At 28.6% G+C, this 19,869-nt stretch overlaps 1 protein-coding gene and 1 pseudogene across 1 annotated transcript in view; both read right to left on the minus strand.

Annotated features, from left to right (window-relative positions):
- Positions 1 to 11,993, minus strand: part of LOC142318278 (transmembrane protein 181) — a 55,672-nt gene extending 43,679 nt beyond the window's left edge. The window contains exons 1-4 of the mRNA XM_075354845.1: positions 11,877 to 11,993; positions 8,474 to 8,638; positions 5,423 to 5,526; positions 1,894 to 2,061 (exon numbers count right to left, since the gene is read on the minus strand). Of these exons, the coding sequence (XP_075210960.1) occupies positions 1,894 to 2,061; positions 5,423 to 5,526; positions 8,474 to 8,631 (430 nt within the window). The 5' untranslated portion in view covers positions 8,632 to 8,638; positions 11,877 to 11,993. The remainder of the gene's footprint in view (positions 1 to 1,893; positions 2,062 to 5,422; positions 5,527 to 8,473; positions 8,639 to 11,876) is intronic.
- A 3,697-nt stretch (positions 11,994 to 15,690) lies between these two features.
- Positions 15,691 to 19,555, minus strand: LOC142317800 (uncharacterized; annotated as a pseudogene).
- Between the last annotated feature and the right edge of the window lie 314 nt (positions 19,556 to 19,869).

Here is a 19,869-nt window from a genome sequence, read left to right on the forward strand (position 1 = left end):
GCAGCCTTTTCAACCGCAGAGGGTTGGATGGACATTCAAAATTTAAAGATTTCTGTACCCAAGACGAAGGTTATGCTTCTCAAGGGAGCAGGCAAATTATCGTACAGTCGTAACCCACATATTATATTATAAAGGCTGTGTAATCATATTAATAGCTGTATAATCATATTATATGTAATAAAGGCTGTGAAAATTGGCCACTCACAAGCAGCAAGTCAATGTGGTGAGAGCTGCATTGTCGGACTACGTGGGTTTTTCTCGATACGGTTGCTTTGTTCAACCGACATCAGTAGTTTACCTAAGGGAAAAGACTCCTACCGCACTGCTGTGTGAAAACCTAGAGATATATGGCTGACCACCAGCCAATTAAGGCTCCAAGCGCTTTAATATGATGGACAGGTAATTGCTAGCATTCAGCGACCTGGGCGTGGCATCGAATTGCTGTCTAGATGAAGTAAATTTTAATATATGGTTTTCATATATATTTTTAGTAGTTGATGGGGTGCGCCTAACCATTTTAGTAAATATATGACAAGTGAGCAGTTGGAACACATAGGCCGGTAGTGTGTGGCACCGTGCTTTGTCCACTCACACTGTGGGGTAAGCTCTAGGATCTATTTAAGACACTGGTCGCTAAACTCTTTTGTGGCTCAGTAGCCATTTGTGGCACAGACATTTGATCTTATGCTTTAGGGCAATTGAATGGGGTGGTGGCAGAAGAAATGCCAAGCAAACCATGTATTAATAATGTCAAAACTATAAATAAGAAACAGATAAATCAAAAGTGATTTTTAGTTTATTTATTTTCAAATATGAACTTATTCTTTATCCTTATTAGGTTACCATAACTAATAGGAGTAGCTGCTATAAGTATCTTTTTGGCTGAAAATTATTGTGTACATAAAATTATAATTGTTTTCTTTACTTATAAAAGAAAAACAATACGGTTTATTTATTTATATAGATTTAAATAAAACATACCACATAATATGGATTTAGTCTATTAAGATCTGTATAAGTTTCACTTAAACAATTCTGTTTCACTCAGTATGGTATAAGCAGATCTTAGTAATTTTTGGGCCTTAGTTTTGGGATTCCAATTCAATAAAATGAATTTCAAAAATGGCAGCTTATGCATAAAATACGGTAATTCATTTTTTAGAAATTGTCATTTAATAGATATATTTCATTAAAATGCTTGGATGAGGTTATACATATTTGTATTTTGAAGTGAAAAACATAGTTTAAAGAGTTCTCTTTTTAGAAGTAAGTTATAAATTTATAAGATATTAAATTAGACTACTTTAATATTTTTAATAGAGGGAGATAAAATATTTAGTATTCGCACTCCACATTCTTTCACTCAGTAAATTATGAATTAAAGAATTTTCAAAACATTTAGAATACCTAATAATCTATTTAGATCACCCAATTTATGAAACAATAAAAAAATGAGGTAAAAATCTGTTATTTCAATCATGGTTATCTCAATTCTTTTTCTGGTCAATCAGTTTTTCATCACAATATTTCACTTTTTAGTAAAATGCTTCATAACAAAAGAATTTATTTTTTTAAACACTTGAATGTCAGTCAACTAAAAAAAGAATTAATTTTATCTGTTCAGCAAATCTAAATGAATAGCAAATATGTTTGCCTAAAATTATTTATATAATTAATTTTTTTCACTGACTGTTTTTGTCTTTTTTTCAATGTTTATAAAATGTTTAGTAAAATGCTTTTTAGTAAAATTAAATCACTACTACCTCTGAGAATGTTTAACAACATTAATTTATTAAAAAATTATACTGTGATGATTAATAATTTCATTCGCCAAAATATGTGTATTTTTTTCCAAAATTAAATAATTTTCCTGATCAAACAATAATTACATACCATCTGTATTGTCAGTCTGAACAACAGCAATCACCCAAAGTTGTTGGCAATAGGTCGACAATGGAGGACTCTTCATTATAAAAGGGCCACTTGATATGTCAATGGATATATTTTGTTTATGAATTATATCTGTAGCTTTATGTTTACTAGTTATAGTAATTGGTGGACCTGAAATATTAAATAACAGTATTACATTATACAGTGATTATCAAAATTATTTTCATTAAATTACTTAATTTCTTTGTGAATTGATGATGTTGAGATATTATTTGAAATGGCATCAAAGTCAGCTTACTCTATTTGTCATATGCTAAGATGTTTTGTATTTCAAGCTTCATAAAACAGACCACAGGCAAAACAACTATATCCCTCCTTTACTGTTTACTTACATTGTGCTTTCTAAATTAAATGAAGAAAGTTCTCAGATATATTTTCATCAGTAATTCAAATCTTATAAGCTTGCTTCATCCTTCAAAAACAGAAGGTCATGGATCATTTGTCCAGTGTAGAGCAGTATCTCTTTATTTGGAATTAAATTTTGAAGCCATAAAACAATGATGTACTCAAATAATATAATTTATCGATAAAGCCGTTACTTGATGAAAATCCACCATAACAAAAAAAAAATAAACAAAATAAGTTATTTAATTTTCACAAAATTTATTTTAAAAAACAACTACATCTGTTTTGATACAAAATACCTTCATCAGATATTATGAAACATGTTTATAACATCTTTTACGTAAGAAATTAAACAATTTAATGAAAATAATTTTTATAGTCACTGTATGATGTAATACAGTTATTTAATATTTCAGCGGTTATTTAATATTCTACCATTTACTATAAATAGTTAACAAAAAGCTACAGATGTAATCCATATACATGTTTGTAACGTCCGTGGAAGGTACTGTTTGCCAAAAGACATGTCACGATTTTTTAAATAAATTTTGTGAAAATCAAATAACATATTTTGTTTATTTTCTTTTGAACTGATGTATTTTAACACATATTAAATTTTACTGTTAAACAAAATATCTCTTGAAGAGCTATAATGCATTTTAACTAAATAGAATAATATGAATATAAAATTTCCATCACTAAAATAACTAATATTAAAGAAACAACAGATTATATTAAGAATGAATTGTGCCTATTTTTCCTTGAATTCTTCTCCTATAGCTCTGCTTGTCTGTCGGTTCATGCTTGTGTATTTCTTCTATGCTGCCATCTGATCCATTCCCAACTTTCCAACATTCTTATTAATTTACTGTCAGCTGTTGTTAATTCATCTAATACTTAGTTACACAGAACAGAATAACTCCTGATATCTAACATGCAGAAAGAAGAGAATAGAGTGAAAAAGAATATGAATGGATTCAACTCTATTCTGATGTTAATAGCCAAATGATGGACATACACAGACTGAGCAATTCAAAGAGATTCAGAGCAAGTTTTTTTAAAATATATTGCACGTTCTACATTATATACACTACACCAACAGAAAAATCATTAAGCATAAAAGCATATTTTATAAATAAATGATTCATAGTATGACCTTGATGTTCCTTTCCTTTTTTCCCAATCTGCAATAATTTTGTTAATGTTCCAGAGATATTTTGAACAACTGATTTTTTTAAACACTTGAATGTCAGTCAACTAAAAAAAGAATTAATTTTATCTGTTCAGCAAATCTAAATGAATAGCAAATATGTTTACCTAAAATTATTTATATAATTAATTTTTTTCACTGACTGTTTTTGTCTTTTCTTCAATGTATATTACTTTTAAAGATATCTCCACTTCATAATAATGGAAACAAAAAGTTTAAAAAATGCTTTCAGGGAGCTTTACAAACCTATAAATGTATTGATAAAAACTGAATTGCTCTAGATACTTTAGGAAAAATAAACATATTTTTAACTATAGAGAACTTACAAATCACTAGAAATCAGTGGCAACAAATTTAAATCCCTTATTCTTGAAAAACTATACGTAAAAAAAAATAGCAATAAAAATACAATTAATTAATAATAATAATAAGTAATATTTGAACTTGATCATTGAATTAGAGCAATAATAACATATTTAATTTAAACAACAACCAAACTATGGAATCAGATACAATAGTTTCACTATCTTCCAATAGATTGCGATAGTGGCAGAATAGTTAATTTATATCTATGACTAGATGATAAACAAACTTATCTATAATTTTAATATTTTAAACTACTTTTTAATTAAATCTTATATTTTAAACATTGTTCTGATGAAAAAGATATCTCTGTGAATGAACTAAATGCTGATTAAAAAACAAAACCAGTGAGTACAAAAAGTTAATTTTAAAGAAATATTATCTTCTGCTTCTAGGATGCAGTTACTGAAAAGTTCATTAAAATTGTCCACATAAGAATATGTAAAAATGGATACATATTAAAAATTTAATAGACAGTAACAAATTTAAAAAAGTCATATATAATAAATAATCTAGTTAATAAAAAGATTTAAAATCCTGAGATATATTTTTTTTAATTCTTGATTGTTATAAAAAAAATATATATATAAATCAGTGTCATGGAGAAGAAAAATAAATAACTATTTGCAATGAAGAGAAATAAATAAGTTAATATTATTCTAGCTTATCATTACTAGTTCATTCATAACTTGTTTATAACAAAATGATTTAATTCTTTTTTATATATCTTTTTTGTAAATTAAAACCTTAAACAACTGACATTAAAAATCATTTAGAATTTATTGGTTATCCTTAGTTGTTTGAATAACTCTGATTAAATAATGAGTCAATTCAATCATATTGCTAAATTCAGATACACTGATTAATTGTAAGTGTGTCACAAATTACATTAAAGTGTCATAGATGAAAAGGCTAATTTGATCTCTTCATGAACCATCAATTGAAATGGAATGCTTCAGTAGCACTAGAAGGGTGTAACAGCCAAGTTTATCTAATAGCAACTATCTTAATTAATGATAACTACTACTTTTTTTGTAAAATTACAGAATACTAATAACTGGACATTAGCCATTTAAAATACATGCCTTTACCACATTTAACTTAATACTCACTCAACTGTCACTTAGGCTAATGTTAGCAAATATTCCATTAAACTAAACACATTGTATTCATTAAATTATTATAATATTATGTGCAAAACAACTTTGTTTGGGGTCTGAGTTTTTAATGCACAATCTCAGAGTAAAAAATTTATAAGCAAAGAAAAACATTCACAAAAAACTTCATTTAGACATTCATTATAATACAACTATAGTTGTTTATTAGTGAAGGAGATCAGCTAAACATATCTAAAAAAGATGAATAGCATTTTTTTAAACAAGTCTCTCTCTCTCTCTCTCTCTCTCTCTCTTTCTCTCTCTGTGTGTGTATGTGTGTGCGCACAACATTGCTTATAGGAGTTATACAATTCATAGCCTTTCAGTTAAAAAGCAGTGATTATACTCAGTAGTAGTAGTAGTAGTAAGTACTCAGTAGTAGTAGTAAAATACTTACCAGCTAATCCAATAGAAATACTAAGTCCAAGGAAGGCAAAGAATCCAAAAAATATCATAACAAATTCCCTTTTATTTATTGAATAAAGTCTCATTTGCACTGATCTGTAAAAAATAAAAATACATTAAATATTTTATTGTGTATCAAATTTTAAATTTTGTGTAGCTTCATTCATTATTTAACAATTGACAAAAAATGTATGTAGTACAATAGTATTACATAGTACAGTAATTTTAAATTAAATTTGTGGCCGAAAGTATTATAATATTTTCTACAAAAGGCTTTGAAGAATTAGTGGATGCATAAAATTTTGGTTTACATATCCATTTGTATAAATTCCTGTAAAATTAAAAATATCTTTGTGCATGTGTTTATACTTACAGACAGTCAAAATTATTCATGCTCTCTAACAGTATTGTACATAACACAAAATAAAAACTAATCTATTAAGAAACATCTAACAAGTCTATTCTGTGTATGAAGTTTAACATAAAAAAGAATTCTTTAAACCCAATCATAAAATACTAATAGTTGCTATGGGCAACTATTTCTTAGGAACTATGCTTTGGTAATAAACACATCCTAATTAACAATAATTAATTCAATACTTAAATTCATAATTTAAGGTGTACAATAAACATAAGCACTATATGTAAAACATAGAAACTTTAAGCTTTTAGTCTTAGTATTATTGTGTAAAGCAAAGTCATCTTAAGGACAATCATTAAAAAAAAAAATGAAACATACATAAGCTTGAAGTCAGTAAACTACAAGCTGATAAATGATGAACAGTATTAGTGAACATCTATTTTTTAAACTAACATATATAAAAAGTTATATTTTATTCATTTTATAACTTAAGTTAGAGATACATTCTATTATATTAAATAATACTTATATTAAAACATTCGGTACTTGTGTATTATAATGGCTGTATTATAATCATTGGGAGATTATAACCAGCACAACTGGTGGAGAGTTAAATAACTTAAAAATATAATTTATAATTTTATTTATTTTCTATTTATAAATAAAATTATGAATATAATCTAACCAAACTTAACCTATGCTTGCTAGTGAAGGTTAGCAAGTGAAGCGAGCATAGGTTAAGTTTGGTTAAATTATATTTATAATTTTATGTCCTATTGAGGCATTCAGATATCAAGTTTATCTTTACTAGCTAAGTGATAGCAACAGCCTTTCAATGGCGCCATCTAACAACTAATTGACTAACATAGTGGCACCGTTATAATACATAAGTAACAAACATTCAAACTCAAACCTTTTGAGAAGGAGTAGTAGGCCCTACTTAATTTAATAGTTACTTCAATTATTATTAGTTTGCGTTTATTTTTGCAACCCTCAGATTAAAATCATGATCACTGAAGGTAGACATCCATCCTAATAAGCCCAACAAATAAATGGTTGTTCTGCCAGTCAGCTACTAGGAACCAGCATGTCAACACAGAGGAATCAGGATGATGAATAACCTAGTTCCCATAGTAACAATCCAAAAAAGAGTGGATGGCAAATGTGAAAATTATAGGAAAAGTAAAGGGATAATCGAGGGATTGCCTCTGATTAGGTAGTTTACTGTATTTCCTAGAATTATTATATTCACATTAGTCTTTGCAAAAGTTATTTTAACAATATTCATTAATGTATTCCATACTGTTGTAAATATATATCACTAATCATCTAAACAAAAGCTTCTAAATATTCCCTCGTTGACCAAGTCAACGGGGAAAGTGAGTTAATCACTTCCCTCGAGAAAAATATTCCCTCAGAAAATGCATTCAAAATTACTGTACCATGTTAAGTTATCAGAAGAGTTATCACAAAGTTATATGTTGTGTCATTACAGTTTTAGTATATAAAAGATATACAAACTTGTTAGAAAAGTTTTAGTAAACATGTCTGATCTCCTGGATAGTAAATGTAGTATGCCTATATGTTGATGTGTTTTATATTAAAAATGTTTTCAAAAATTGTACATAACTTATTGATTGATGTATACATATATGTGAAATATATGACAGTGATACACTGCTTATGAAATCAAAGATTTTTAATAAAGATTTATGAGTGACTTAACAGATATCAGTTTATTTTAGTTAATTAAATTTTCTTTCCGTAATTTGCAGTATGAATAGAAATCCATGTGAAAAAATTCTCAAAATGTTTTTTGTTTTGTTAGTAAAGAATACATAATAAAAAGTTAACACAACTCAATATCAACACTATTAACTTGGACTCCATATATAGCATGCATTTGGTGTTACATTAGGTACATTAAACTAATTCAATAGTTCCAAGAAAAAAGTGAATATTTGACATTTGGATTACCAATTATTTGGTTTAAAAAAATCATTATGACGTTTACTATTTTTGCTTAAGAAGTGTCCCTGATTTTATTTCAAAAAATAAAAACAGTATTGATATCCAAATGATCTATATCAGGTATGAGACCAGTATTTCATGGCAAAGCCTTATTGATTTCAACAACACTATTTTCTTGGCAAAAAATATCTGTCTCTGATGAAGGCTCTCCTGAGAGCCTTCATCAGACACGCCAAAACTAGTCAAAATGGATATTTCTGTTGAAATCTGAAAACCAAAATTTTTTGCGATCACAATACTTCCTTTACTTCGTACAAGTATAAACATCCACCATCCAATTTCTTTCCGGTTCTAAAAATTTTGTTAACCAGTGTAACAAATAATATGAGGTCCTTGTTTTAAATAAGACTTAAACCCAAAGTAGATCAAAAAGCCTTATTTTTATAAATCTTCATAAATAAATACTTATATGTGAGGATAAATTAATCTTTTTATTACAATTATGCACAAGGTTAAAAATGAGAAGTGACACTACAATTTGAAACTAAGCAGCATGATGAAAATGAAAGCTTTTGAATTAATTTTTGAAATAACAGGTAACACTCTAGAATGAAATTATAATTTACATTTGAAATTATTATACAATATATTAGAGAAAGTAATGTTTTTTGTATTACAAGTATGTATATAATAATGGGTAAAAATTAAAACCTTTCACAACGATCGTGGTGGTAGGCAGGAGCAATGTAGCGATTGAATTCACTGAAAAGGTCACTAAACTGAGAAAGAGCATTGCGTAGTTTCATTAAACATCCTCCTGAAGGTAAATGATATGCATAACCCAAATTAGCTCCATCAACTTTAGCCATTGTTTATCTGCAATATCAAAAATAAAGAATAATAATAACAAAAATACATACCTTGAACAGTACACCTACTTTTTTAAATGTCATTTTGCAACAGATTTTTTTAGAATTTTTCTATTTGTAATGAATTACAATTTTCAGTTAAATTAGTTTTGTAAATTTTTTCCAGAAATGCATTTAGAGTAACTCAAGAATATTGACAACCAATCACACAGAAATTTCAAAACTGTTTGAAGCCTTGTTTGTTTCCTTTATAATTATGTTCCTAATGTTTTATTTGAAAATATTGCTTTCAAATAAAATTTAACAACTAGATTAGATTTTATGTTAATATCAGAATAGAGGAGATTATCAAATAATCGCAGAAAAATCTCTTATGGTGATATTTAAAAAACATGTTTTAAATTTTTAAAAATGGGTTTCAATAAATCTTGCAAAATGTGTAAAAGAAATTTTTTTTCAAAACGTAATGTAAAAATAAATTTAAATTCACTGCATCATCAGAAGTTGACATACCAACAAACTGTTTTATTTTTCTGACTTACAGTACACAACAAAGAAGGGAATGTGTGTTTCAATCAGAATATGATCTCTCAGATTTTTTTATATCTCTCAGTGTTTTAAGACTCTAATTTAATGATACAAATATCTTGGTAAGTATCAGATATGTATATTTGTATATACTAGTATCTAATTTGCTTAATATCTCTGATTAGTTTAACCTGCAAACATAAAATTTGGTGTGAATTTTTGGTTAATTAATTCTTCTTTTTTATTAATTGCATGATAAGGAAGGGTAATATTAACTGAGCTCCATCTTGAGAGGTTGAATCTTATCAGGAATATCACAAAACTTTTTTTAAAAAGTATATTATCCAAAATATTTGAGTTGTATATGTTTTTCTAATTTCTTAATTTTCCAATTGACTTGCATTTTTTTATTAATTCTCTGTAAACTTTCTTTATTGTGGTAGGAACAGTTTTCAATCCTTCTCACCAGGATATTTCATAAAACATATCCCTATAAAAATAATAGTTCCATAATAAGTTTCTTCCTTCTTAATGTTTCAACTTGCTTTATAAATTGTAATTCCTTAATGTTCTTAAATGTACTTTAATCATAAATCCTTTAACCGCAATGAATCATCCTGATCAACAAAAGCACTATCAATTTTTTTTCTTAATGAAGGATTTCATATTGAGAATAGTTTACAGTCTTTATTACAAAAAGTAAAGGTAAAGCAAAATCATTTTAGAAATTAAGTCTATATCCAAGTAGCATAAAACATTTTCATTTGGGGTATCTTTAACAGCATTTTATTTCACATTATGATAGAGTATCTGTTCATAAAATCAACTTGTAAGATAAACTTAAAATTTTATTACATTTTATTAGTTTAACTTGTCAATCTAGATTATCATTTTTCTTTTATAGTAAAGTCATTAATTATATAATATTTTAATAATAGAAATGATTTTCATTTTTTTGGGGGGGAGAAAACTTTAGCTCTTTGCAAAAGCAGCAAATAAAAGCAACATTTAAATATCCTAACAAACATAAGACAGATGACAGGGGAAATTTCCAGACGATGCTTAATTTGACAGATAAACATAACACAAAATAAATTATTTGACTAAAAGTAAACAAATTTTAAAAATAAATAAGATTGCCTTTAATAAAGTAATCTTTTTTAAACTCATCCTTTACTTTTTTTATTTAAGAAAAATAATATTAAAAGTTGGAATTCATTGAAGAAGGAGCACATAATTAGCTCTCAACAGATATACTCAAAGTATAATTTTGTGTAATTTTTTAAATGATCATAAAAAAATTGACACATTTTAAAAGTTGAAAACATGTTTCATAATGTTGATGGAAAGATCTTTTATAAAGATAACTGTCACTTTTACTTGGAAATTATATTACTTATTTATTGAAACTTAACAAGAAGTACCAAGAAAGTTTTCAATATTAAATATTAATTTCTGTAAGTATTTATAAGGTTTACATATTTCAAATAGATATGTTCAATTAAAGTTTTCAGCATACAAAAAATAAAATTACAAAGAAAGTAAAAATTAAAAAAAATTTAAAACCTTTTTATTGTTTTAACCCCAATAAACTGTTGAATAATATTTAATTATTCAACAACATACAGCAGATAAAACCAATATTCTTTAAATAAAAAAGTAAATGTGGATCAAGATAAAAATAATAATCTAGATTATTTATCACTGTTTAAGAACAATAAATTTTTCTTATATTTTCTATAATAAAAAAAGATTGAATGGTTTGTTACATTATAAAAAAATGGATTAAGAAAATCTCTGCATAGGTTATTAGGAAGTTCACAACAAAAATATTCACGTTTAAATGTCACAAAATAATTAATTATAAGATATTGAAAATAACAAAAATATTGTGGTAAATAAGTCTATCAACTGTAAACAAATTTAAAATAAAAAATATTTTCAGACTTTCAAATCACTTTAATTAAAATTTTATATTTTAAAAATAAGTTCTCATTTTTAATAGACTACATACTTCTACATTCTTTGTTTGGATAACAGTTTCTTAAATAAGTTTTATAAATTTACCAACATTTATAAAATAGAGATTATAATTTATTTGTATGTATATCATTAACCTAAAACACCATTGATGTATTTATAAAGCATTGAAGTAAGGCCTAAATGAATGAATGAATTACATGGCAATTATTAGTCTAAAAGTTATATAAAATAATTTCAGTAAATTTTGAAGTTGAACTTTATAATTTAAAAATCAATGACAAATCATAAATATTATTAGTCATGTATTTATATCATCCTTTATGTAAAAATAAGACATAAGTTCTGCTAAAACATAAAGTAAAATCCACATTTTTATAAAAGTTTTTATGTTTATAGAGGTGAAAAGTTTTGACACTAAGTGAACTGAATTTTCTCCTACATTTCTTCATAGAATGTATTTCATATATTGGTTAATAGATCTGATATACTGGATAATCATCTTGTAATACAAATGCAGATGTATGTAAAATATTATGTATAACAATAATAATTACATTGCACAAAAATTTTGAACAGTTTTTTTATTAATTAAAAACAACTATAAGAAATAAGTAAATAAATACTGTAAAACAATGTAAATAATGGATGATTTCTTCTCTATTCTTCTAAATAAATATTTTTAATGATATGGTATCTAACTATGGCATAAAGAAAATTTGCTTAATTCAACATACCTCTTTATACTACTATTAGACTAAATGCAATGTAAATACAGAGGTGTTATGAACTACTATTACCAAAATATAATTACACAGCCCTACATGTTTAGACCTAACTGACACTGAACGTTCTCAGCAGCAGCAAGCTCTATTATTGATCCACTGGTTGGCCTGGTTGAATTTCCCCCACTTCTATTTCCATCAGGAAAAATTTCTTCAGAAAATTAATGTTAAATTTTTAATATCCATGCATATCTATCAGTTTTAAATTTATTGTAAATTATATAATAGTTAAATGTGAATTATATTGCATTATTAATGCAATCTAATTCACATACAATATATATATATATATATATATATATATATTTCAATATAATTTATTTTTTTAAGTACAATAAAGTTATCCAACTTACATCATTTTTAAATAATCAAAACTAATCATTTAAATAAATAATTCATGTTTTCCACCCTCCATCCGTAAGTTACACAACTGAGTTGGAAAACAAAAAATTATTTTAATACCATGCTGAATACAGTATTTAAATAAATTTTTGTTTCAAATTTCTCCGTGTGGAACGAGTAAATGTAAATTTGAAATTAAATTTAATTCTTGTATGTTTAATAATTGACAAGAGTATGTTCATACATTTTTTTTAAATTGATATATAAATCATATCATCAAAATCCAAAAAAAAACACTTAAAGTGTGAAGTGTTCTAATCTCCCTTCATATTAAATTTGATCCAGCAAAAGTAATTGATATCAAAGAAACACTCCCATTTTTAAGTGTTCTACCACCCATCTTTGTTGGAAAACTATATGTATAATCATTATAAAATAAATCACTAGCAAGAGTCATTGGTAAAAAAGAGATATATTCCCCATGAAACTATTTTTTGATAATAATTTTAGTACATTTACATTCTGCTGTAGTTTAAAGATGGGACACTATCTATATTAATTTTTAACCCTTTGTTAAAAGATTTTTTCTTTCATTATCAATAAAGTATTCAACATAACTGATAAAGCATCTGTATTGCGGTATTGTAAACCCTAGCATGTTAATGAAGGATTAATTAATATAAATTCATCATGATTGGGATACTGAGGTTTTATTTTTTTTGGGGGGGGGGGTAAGGGTGAAAAACACTTTTGTATTTTTGCCGAAAAAACATAATACAATATTTCACATAAAAATATATTTAAATTATTATTAAACAATTGTATACAGATGCAAGCCTTAAGAAACAAGAAGATATTTGATATCAACAACATATTGTTTCCTAGAATGTCTTAGATGTTAGCTCCTAATTTAAATTTATGCTGCAGTGCTACTCACAGTTCACAAGGATATGATGTATCGTTAGTTGGCAGATACAGTGAGCACAAATGGGTGCATCGGTCTAACTCATTAGCTGCATCTGTAAAATTACTATGCTTTATTCGTAAACAGCAAATAATAACTTCCTCTCTATGGTTCTAGATTGAAGAGCTACATGGTGTACACATCCTTGATGTGTCTGAGTTTATTATCTACTGTAATAGTCCAGTCATCTTGCTACCTTCCTCAAAGAGTGTGTTTAATAGAATTAATAAAATTGGTAGAAGTAACATGAGTGGTGAAAGACGGTTGGCTGTTTGCGTCTTAAGCAGTGGAATCTGTACATTCATTACTCGGGATTCTCACACAGCTAGGGATCTATTATCAGAAAAACACTTGTGTGTTGCAATGCTTCAACCAGTGATTGCATTTTGAATTTCAGTGACCATAGGATGTTTAGAATACAAATCTTCTAAAGCTTGCATTGCACTACATGAATCACTACAAATAAGGATGTGACAGTATTTTGGGTAAATGATGTTCAAAGCCTTACTGATAACGTACAATACAGCACTGTAGACATTTGTAATACCAGATAGATCAAACATATATGTTCTGTCATTTACAAAAAAATGTTATTTACATCCAATGATATCATTGTGTTTCAACCAGTCTGTGTACACTACTGCATTTGGGTTTGTCTGCAATAAAATTTTGTAAAACATTTACTTAAAGATGATAGGAGTTTATGATTTTTTAATATATTTGGTAAGGTCATAATTAAAATCTATCGGGTGGAGTCTCCACATAGAATAAAAACATGGATAGCTTTGGAAAATAGAAGGTTTGTCGATATTTAAGCAGTATAGTAAATGCTGGGCATGAACATCCATTGGTGCTGTATTACGTGGATGGTTTTCATATTGTTGTAAATGAGAATTTGCAAGGAGTGCTTTAAAAACTGGGTAATTTGGTTGTCCTTAACATGGTTAGAGTAAGATGCTAGCAGTTGGTTCTGTCTATCCTAAAGTGATGGCTCACCACAATCAACAAGTATGCTTGCAACACGGTTTGATCTAAAGCAAGATGAAGAAAAGTGAAATGTACAACATCCAATATTTTAAGCACGAATGTGCTGAAGAGTAGGCGATGTAACCATAATCCAAATGGTACCGAACTAAAGAATAATAAAAACGCAACATACATGATCAGTCAGCTCCCCACTTTGGTTTTGCTAAGGACTAATATTATATCTAAAATTTTTAAACATCTCTCCTTTAACTGTTTTAAGTGTTTGACCCATGTAAGACGACTATCAGAAAACAAACCTAAAAATTTAGCATCAGGAGATATAGCAATTATTTATCCATTGAGAAGGACTTGTGGAATAAAAGGGTTTGCAAATGAGAAAATACTACATATTTTCTTTTCTCGGATGAGAACATGAAGCCAATAACCCTGGACCAAGGCTTCAAGGTGAGATATATTATTCTGTAGTAGTTTCTCAGCTGTGGCTATTGAACCGATTGTGATATACATAACAAAATCATCAACAAATAGAAAACATGAAACAGGTGGCTGCATACATTTAGCAATACTGTTGATGGATACTGTAAACACGGTGGCACTTAATACACTTCCTTGAGGCAATCCATTCTCCAAGGTGATGCTACTTGACAAAGAATCTTGAAGGCGAACACAGAAAGTGTGAAACACAGAAGGTGAAACCATCATTATTGTCATTGGAATCACTACCACTGCTTGTGTTCCTATAATTCTCCTGGCGCATCTTCTATTGATAAATATTTTTCTTCTAGATTTTGCACATATCTTCATTTTTGGCACCAGTCATTTGGTAATAATTAAATTACATTTTCTTAGACTGAACTGATACAATTATAAAATTTGAAGATGACATTTTTGTTAGCAGTGTGACTTTTATATTTACCCGATCATGTCAGTAGGATTCAGGGTCATAAGGTGGAAGCCGTAATACACTGAAACCAGTTGAAAAAGTAAGGTATTTATCTGATAAATTTGAATTAATATAATTTTTGTTTGAAATGTAAATTTTTCAGTGTAACAAATTTAATCATTTTCTGTTTTTTTTTTTTGCTGATTTTGGTGTAGCCTTTTGTAATTTTGGTGTAGCCAACAGGGTGTGACCCTGGTGGCTGCAAATACACTGAGTAGAAGAGTGTAAAAAAAAAACCTAAAAAGTATGTATAAAAGAGAAACGAATGAAATGAATATATAATCTCCTAACTCTGAACCCTAAACTTATTTGCTAAGAACACTAACCTTACACTGGGGTACTGAGTGCCCAAGAATAATGATTTACCTATTAGAAACCAATATTTATTGAAATAAATATAAACTAGTTAGTTTGGTTTACTTAAACTAACTAGTTTAAAATGTAAAAGTTTCAACTTTTACATTTTATAGTAAAGAAAAAATAATATTGTAAAACAGATTTTTTAACAAACTTTTGCAATGCTTTATTTTTTACTGATTTCCATCTCTACAATTATCTCAAACTGATATGGTATGAGTTTTTCATATAATTATCTTACATTCAGCACACATAATATTGGTGGTTCTCATGTCATTGATTCGCAGACAGAGCAGCACCATCCGACCCTCAAATTGTCTGCTTCTGGCTGCATTGGAACTTAGACCCTGAGTTTTTCCGCAATGGCAAGGCGGATTCCTCTTTGAATTGTAGGCATTTCTAATTGCTGAACCAACTAAGGTCTCATTAGGTTTTCTGCAAGGGTAAAAATAGATTCCACTCTGGGTTCTGGAGTATGTATAGACCTAAACATATTGTAGATTATGAATGCATTTCAGCATCCTATAAAAAGACAGTGGCCATCTTCTTGTCTTCCTGCTACAGGAGTACTGAGCAGACATAAATCAACTCCACCTTCAGTTTGATTATAGAAGTGGATGACCTCTGGTAGCTTTTTATTCTTTTGCATAGAGTAACCCTGGTGCACGTTAGACAGGAGGATTATGTTCTTATTTTTTTTGGTGCAAAAAATATCATTGTTAGTTCTCTAACAAAATCAAATATTGTTATCTCTGCTGGTTTGGATTGTAACATTTCTGATGGAATTTGAGGTTTGTTTTATCGCAGTGTTCCAACCATTGTTAAGTTACACTTATTGAGCATATTGTTAAACAGTGGCACAGAGCTAAATCAATTATCTACTCTAATATTTCTGTTACTGCCATGGAGAGGTTCTGATAATTCTCCACAAAAAAACTGCTTGAGGTTGTCCTCCAGTGTCTATTTTTTTCCCAGTGTAAGGGATGGAATTGATCAGACATCCATTAGAGTAGCACAACACGACCAACCAACTTTAAACCATATTTAGCTGGTTTATTCAGAATATACATCTGAAACTGGTATTTTCATCAGAATGCCAGGAGCTGTTCATCAATACAACAGTAGGTGTCAGGTGTGTAATACACTTGCAATTTTCAAAAAACTGATTCTAGAGTTCACAAATCGGTGCTAGAAGGTCAATGTCTTTTAGAGCAGCCCGAATCAACTTGAAAATTTAAATTCTTGGAATAAATAAACTTTAAATTTTTGGAGAACTTGAAAAAATGATTCACTATGAAATCATAAGCTTTCTTAAAGTAAACAAAAACTGCTTCTAAATTTTGGTTTTTAGTTTTATGGTACTACAGAATTGTTTTAAGACTGAAAATTTGTTCAGCACAACTTCTTCCTGGGCGAAAAACATTCTGATACTCTCCTAATTCATTTAAAAGGATTGATTGAATTTTCTTTAATAGAACTTTACTTCGAATTTATGGAATTGACAAAAGGGAGATCCCTCTATAATTATTCAAATCTGCATTATCCCCCTTTTATGAGATGGATGTATCAGTACATACTTTCAGTTGTCTGGCACTTTCTCTATAACCCAGATTTCTTTAAACATAGCGTTTAGTTTTTCACCTTAAGTATCAGGAGCAAATTTAAGCATCTCTGCAACAAGTTATCTTCTCTGCTTGCTTAGTTTTTGTTACAATTTTGATTAATTCGTCAATTTCTTTTTTGTTTGGTGGTTCCAAAGTGTGTTTTGTTCTCATTTTTTATGAATTTAACTTTTTCTGGTGGATCTGGATAGTTAAATAGATTTTCAAAATATTTTGCTACGGCTTTAGAAATTTTCTTCTGGGTTCATTATTACTTCTTTTTCATTCTTAAAATCGCTATAAAATTTTTAATATTCATTTATTTTAGATTTGAGTCTGATAGAAATCTCAAGCGTTGTTTTTAAAGTTTTCCTCCAACGATTTTATTTTTTACCATATTTCTTTTTCCCATTTTGAATTATTTTAGATACTTCTTTTTTAATTTTGATCCACCTTTCCATGTTAAATTTGTTAGGCTTCATGTTGTATTCGTTCCACATTCTTTCTTTTTCTTTTAAAATTTCTTTGTAGGTTTCATTGCACCAAACATGTTTTTTTCATTTTAGAAGGTGTCTTTAGATACTTGCCAAATTTTGTTCTTTTAAATGTCCCAATCATTTTCTTTTATAGAAGAAATTTTGTCTTGAAATTAATTTATATCTTTATTAACCTTCAATTGTTCTATTTTATATTTCTATGCATTATCTTGTTTTTTGAGTTGAGAGTTTGGTAGGGGTTAGAATTTAATTTGTGTCAGATAATGATCACAATCAAAATCTGACTTTCTGATTTTTACATTAAGAATTTTTCAGATGTTATTTTCTGAAACTGACAATTAGTCAATTTGAAATTCCCCTAACAAATGATTAGTGATTTCAATGTTTTTAATTTTTTGGATGTTTTTGTAGACATTAATTAAAATTTAAAAATCTTTTCTGAAATTTATTACTCTTTTCCATTTGCTTTTTATGAGCTGGATATTTCCCCTTTCTTACCGATATTAACCCGATGAAAATCCAGTTCTCCTTCTCAGAATCGAAAATAGTCTCATCTACCAGGGGAACAGAATATTCTGTGTGCAGAAAAGTAGAGCAGTGTTGACTTCATTTCAAAATTCCTTCTTTCCTGATACTAACGGTTGAAAAATTCAATTACTTCTCAAAATCGCAAATAATTTGCACACATCAATCAGGAAAGCAGAACATACTGTGTGCAGATAAAAAAATCATTATTGAATAAAATTTAAGTTCCTATAATCCTGATAGATTTAACTGCCTAAAAATCCACTTTTCCTTCACAGAATCAACATTATATTTTTCTCATCTACCAGGCAAGCAGAATACACTGCATGCAGGTAAGTAGAAAGATATTAATAACTTTTAGGATTCCTAATTTATTGATTGTTTTACTTTCTTAAAAATTCAGTTTTCCTTACCAGATTTGGGAATAATTTTCTTTCTTCTACTAGGTGAGCAGATGATACTGTGTGTAGATAAATAGATCATTACTGACTGACTACGAGGGTGTCTGAAAAGTTTTGAGCCTAACATAGAAAGATGTATTTTTCTATCAAATACAGTGTTATTTTTCAACAAAGTCTCCTTTCAAGTCGATATACTTTTTACAGCAATGCTTTAACCTCTTTAACCCTTCCAAATAGTAGCTGGCATCTTTCTCTGCAAAATAGGCGTTTACATATGCAATAACCTCCTCGCGTCTGATGACAATCTCTTTCCTCCATTCGAAACTTAGGTTAGGAAACAAGAAAAAGTCAGATCTAATGAATATGGTGAGTGATCAACCAATTGAAAGTGCAGTTCATGACTTTTGGCCATGGCGACTGTCAAAGTGCGAGCAGGCACATTGTCTTGATGGAAAAGCACTTTCTTCTTCTTCATATGTGGTCATTTTTTACAATTTCTGCCTTCACCAAGTAATGATGCATAATACTGTCCCATTATTGTCTTACTTACCTGAAGAAAAATCAATAAACAAAATTCCAATACTATCCCAAAAAAGAGTCGCCATCACCTTCCTGGCTGATGGAACCATCTTCACATTTTTCAGAGCAGGTTCACGCTTCGCAGTCCACTGTTTTGACTGTTGTTTCATCTCAGGAGTGTAGTGGTGGATCCACATTTCATCTAAACTTATGAATCTATGCAAGAAATCTGACTTGTTTTGCTTAAACAACTCCAGCAGGGCCTTGGAAATGTTCATTCGAATTAGTTTCTGGTCCAAAGTGAGCAAACATGGCACCCAACGTGCAGATAGCTTATGCACATCCAATTCTTCAGTTAATATGTGACAAACATGTTCTTTCGATATGCCAATAGCCTCTGCTATTTCTCTAACCTTAACTTGCCGGTCGTCCAGTACCATTTACTGAATTTTTTTGATGATGAATGCTCATTCTCAACCAAGCTGGTACGACCATGTTTAAATTCAGTTGCCCATCTTTTCATGGTGGCAAATAATGGAATGGAGTCCCTGTAACAGCGTCCAACTTGGTTTTAATTTGCATAGGCGTATTGTCTTTCAAATGCAAGTATTTAATCATGGCATGATATTCTATTTTTCCCATTTTCACAACAACACTCACAATGACTTACTCAAATGATTATCAAACAACTGAGCATTCAAAATGGCTGAAATTCTAATGAGTACCTTTCAACGCATGCATGAATACATTCCCTAACTTTTGTTGACAAGTACTGCCATCTTCATGTTGAGGCTCAAAACTTTTCAGAC

Source organism: Lycorma delicatula, chromosome 1 (assembly GCF_047948215.1).
Source record: "Lycorma delicatula isolate Av1 chromosome 1, ASM4794821v1, whole genome shotgun sequence".
Lineage (NCBI taxonomy): Eukaryota > Metazoa > Arthropoda > Insecta > Hemiptera > Fulgoridae > Lycorma > Lycorma delicatula.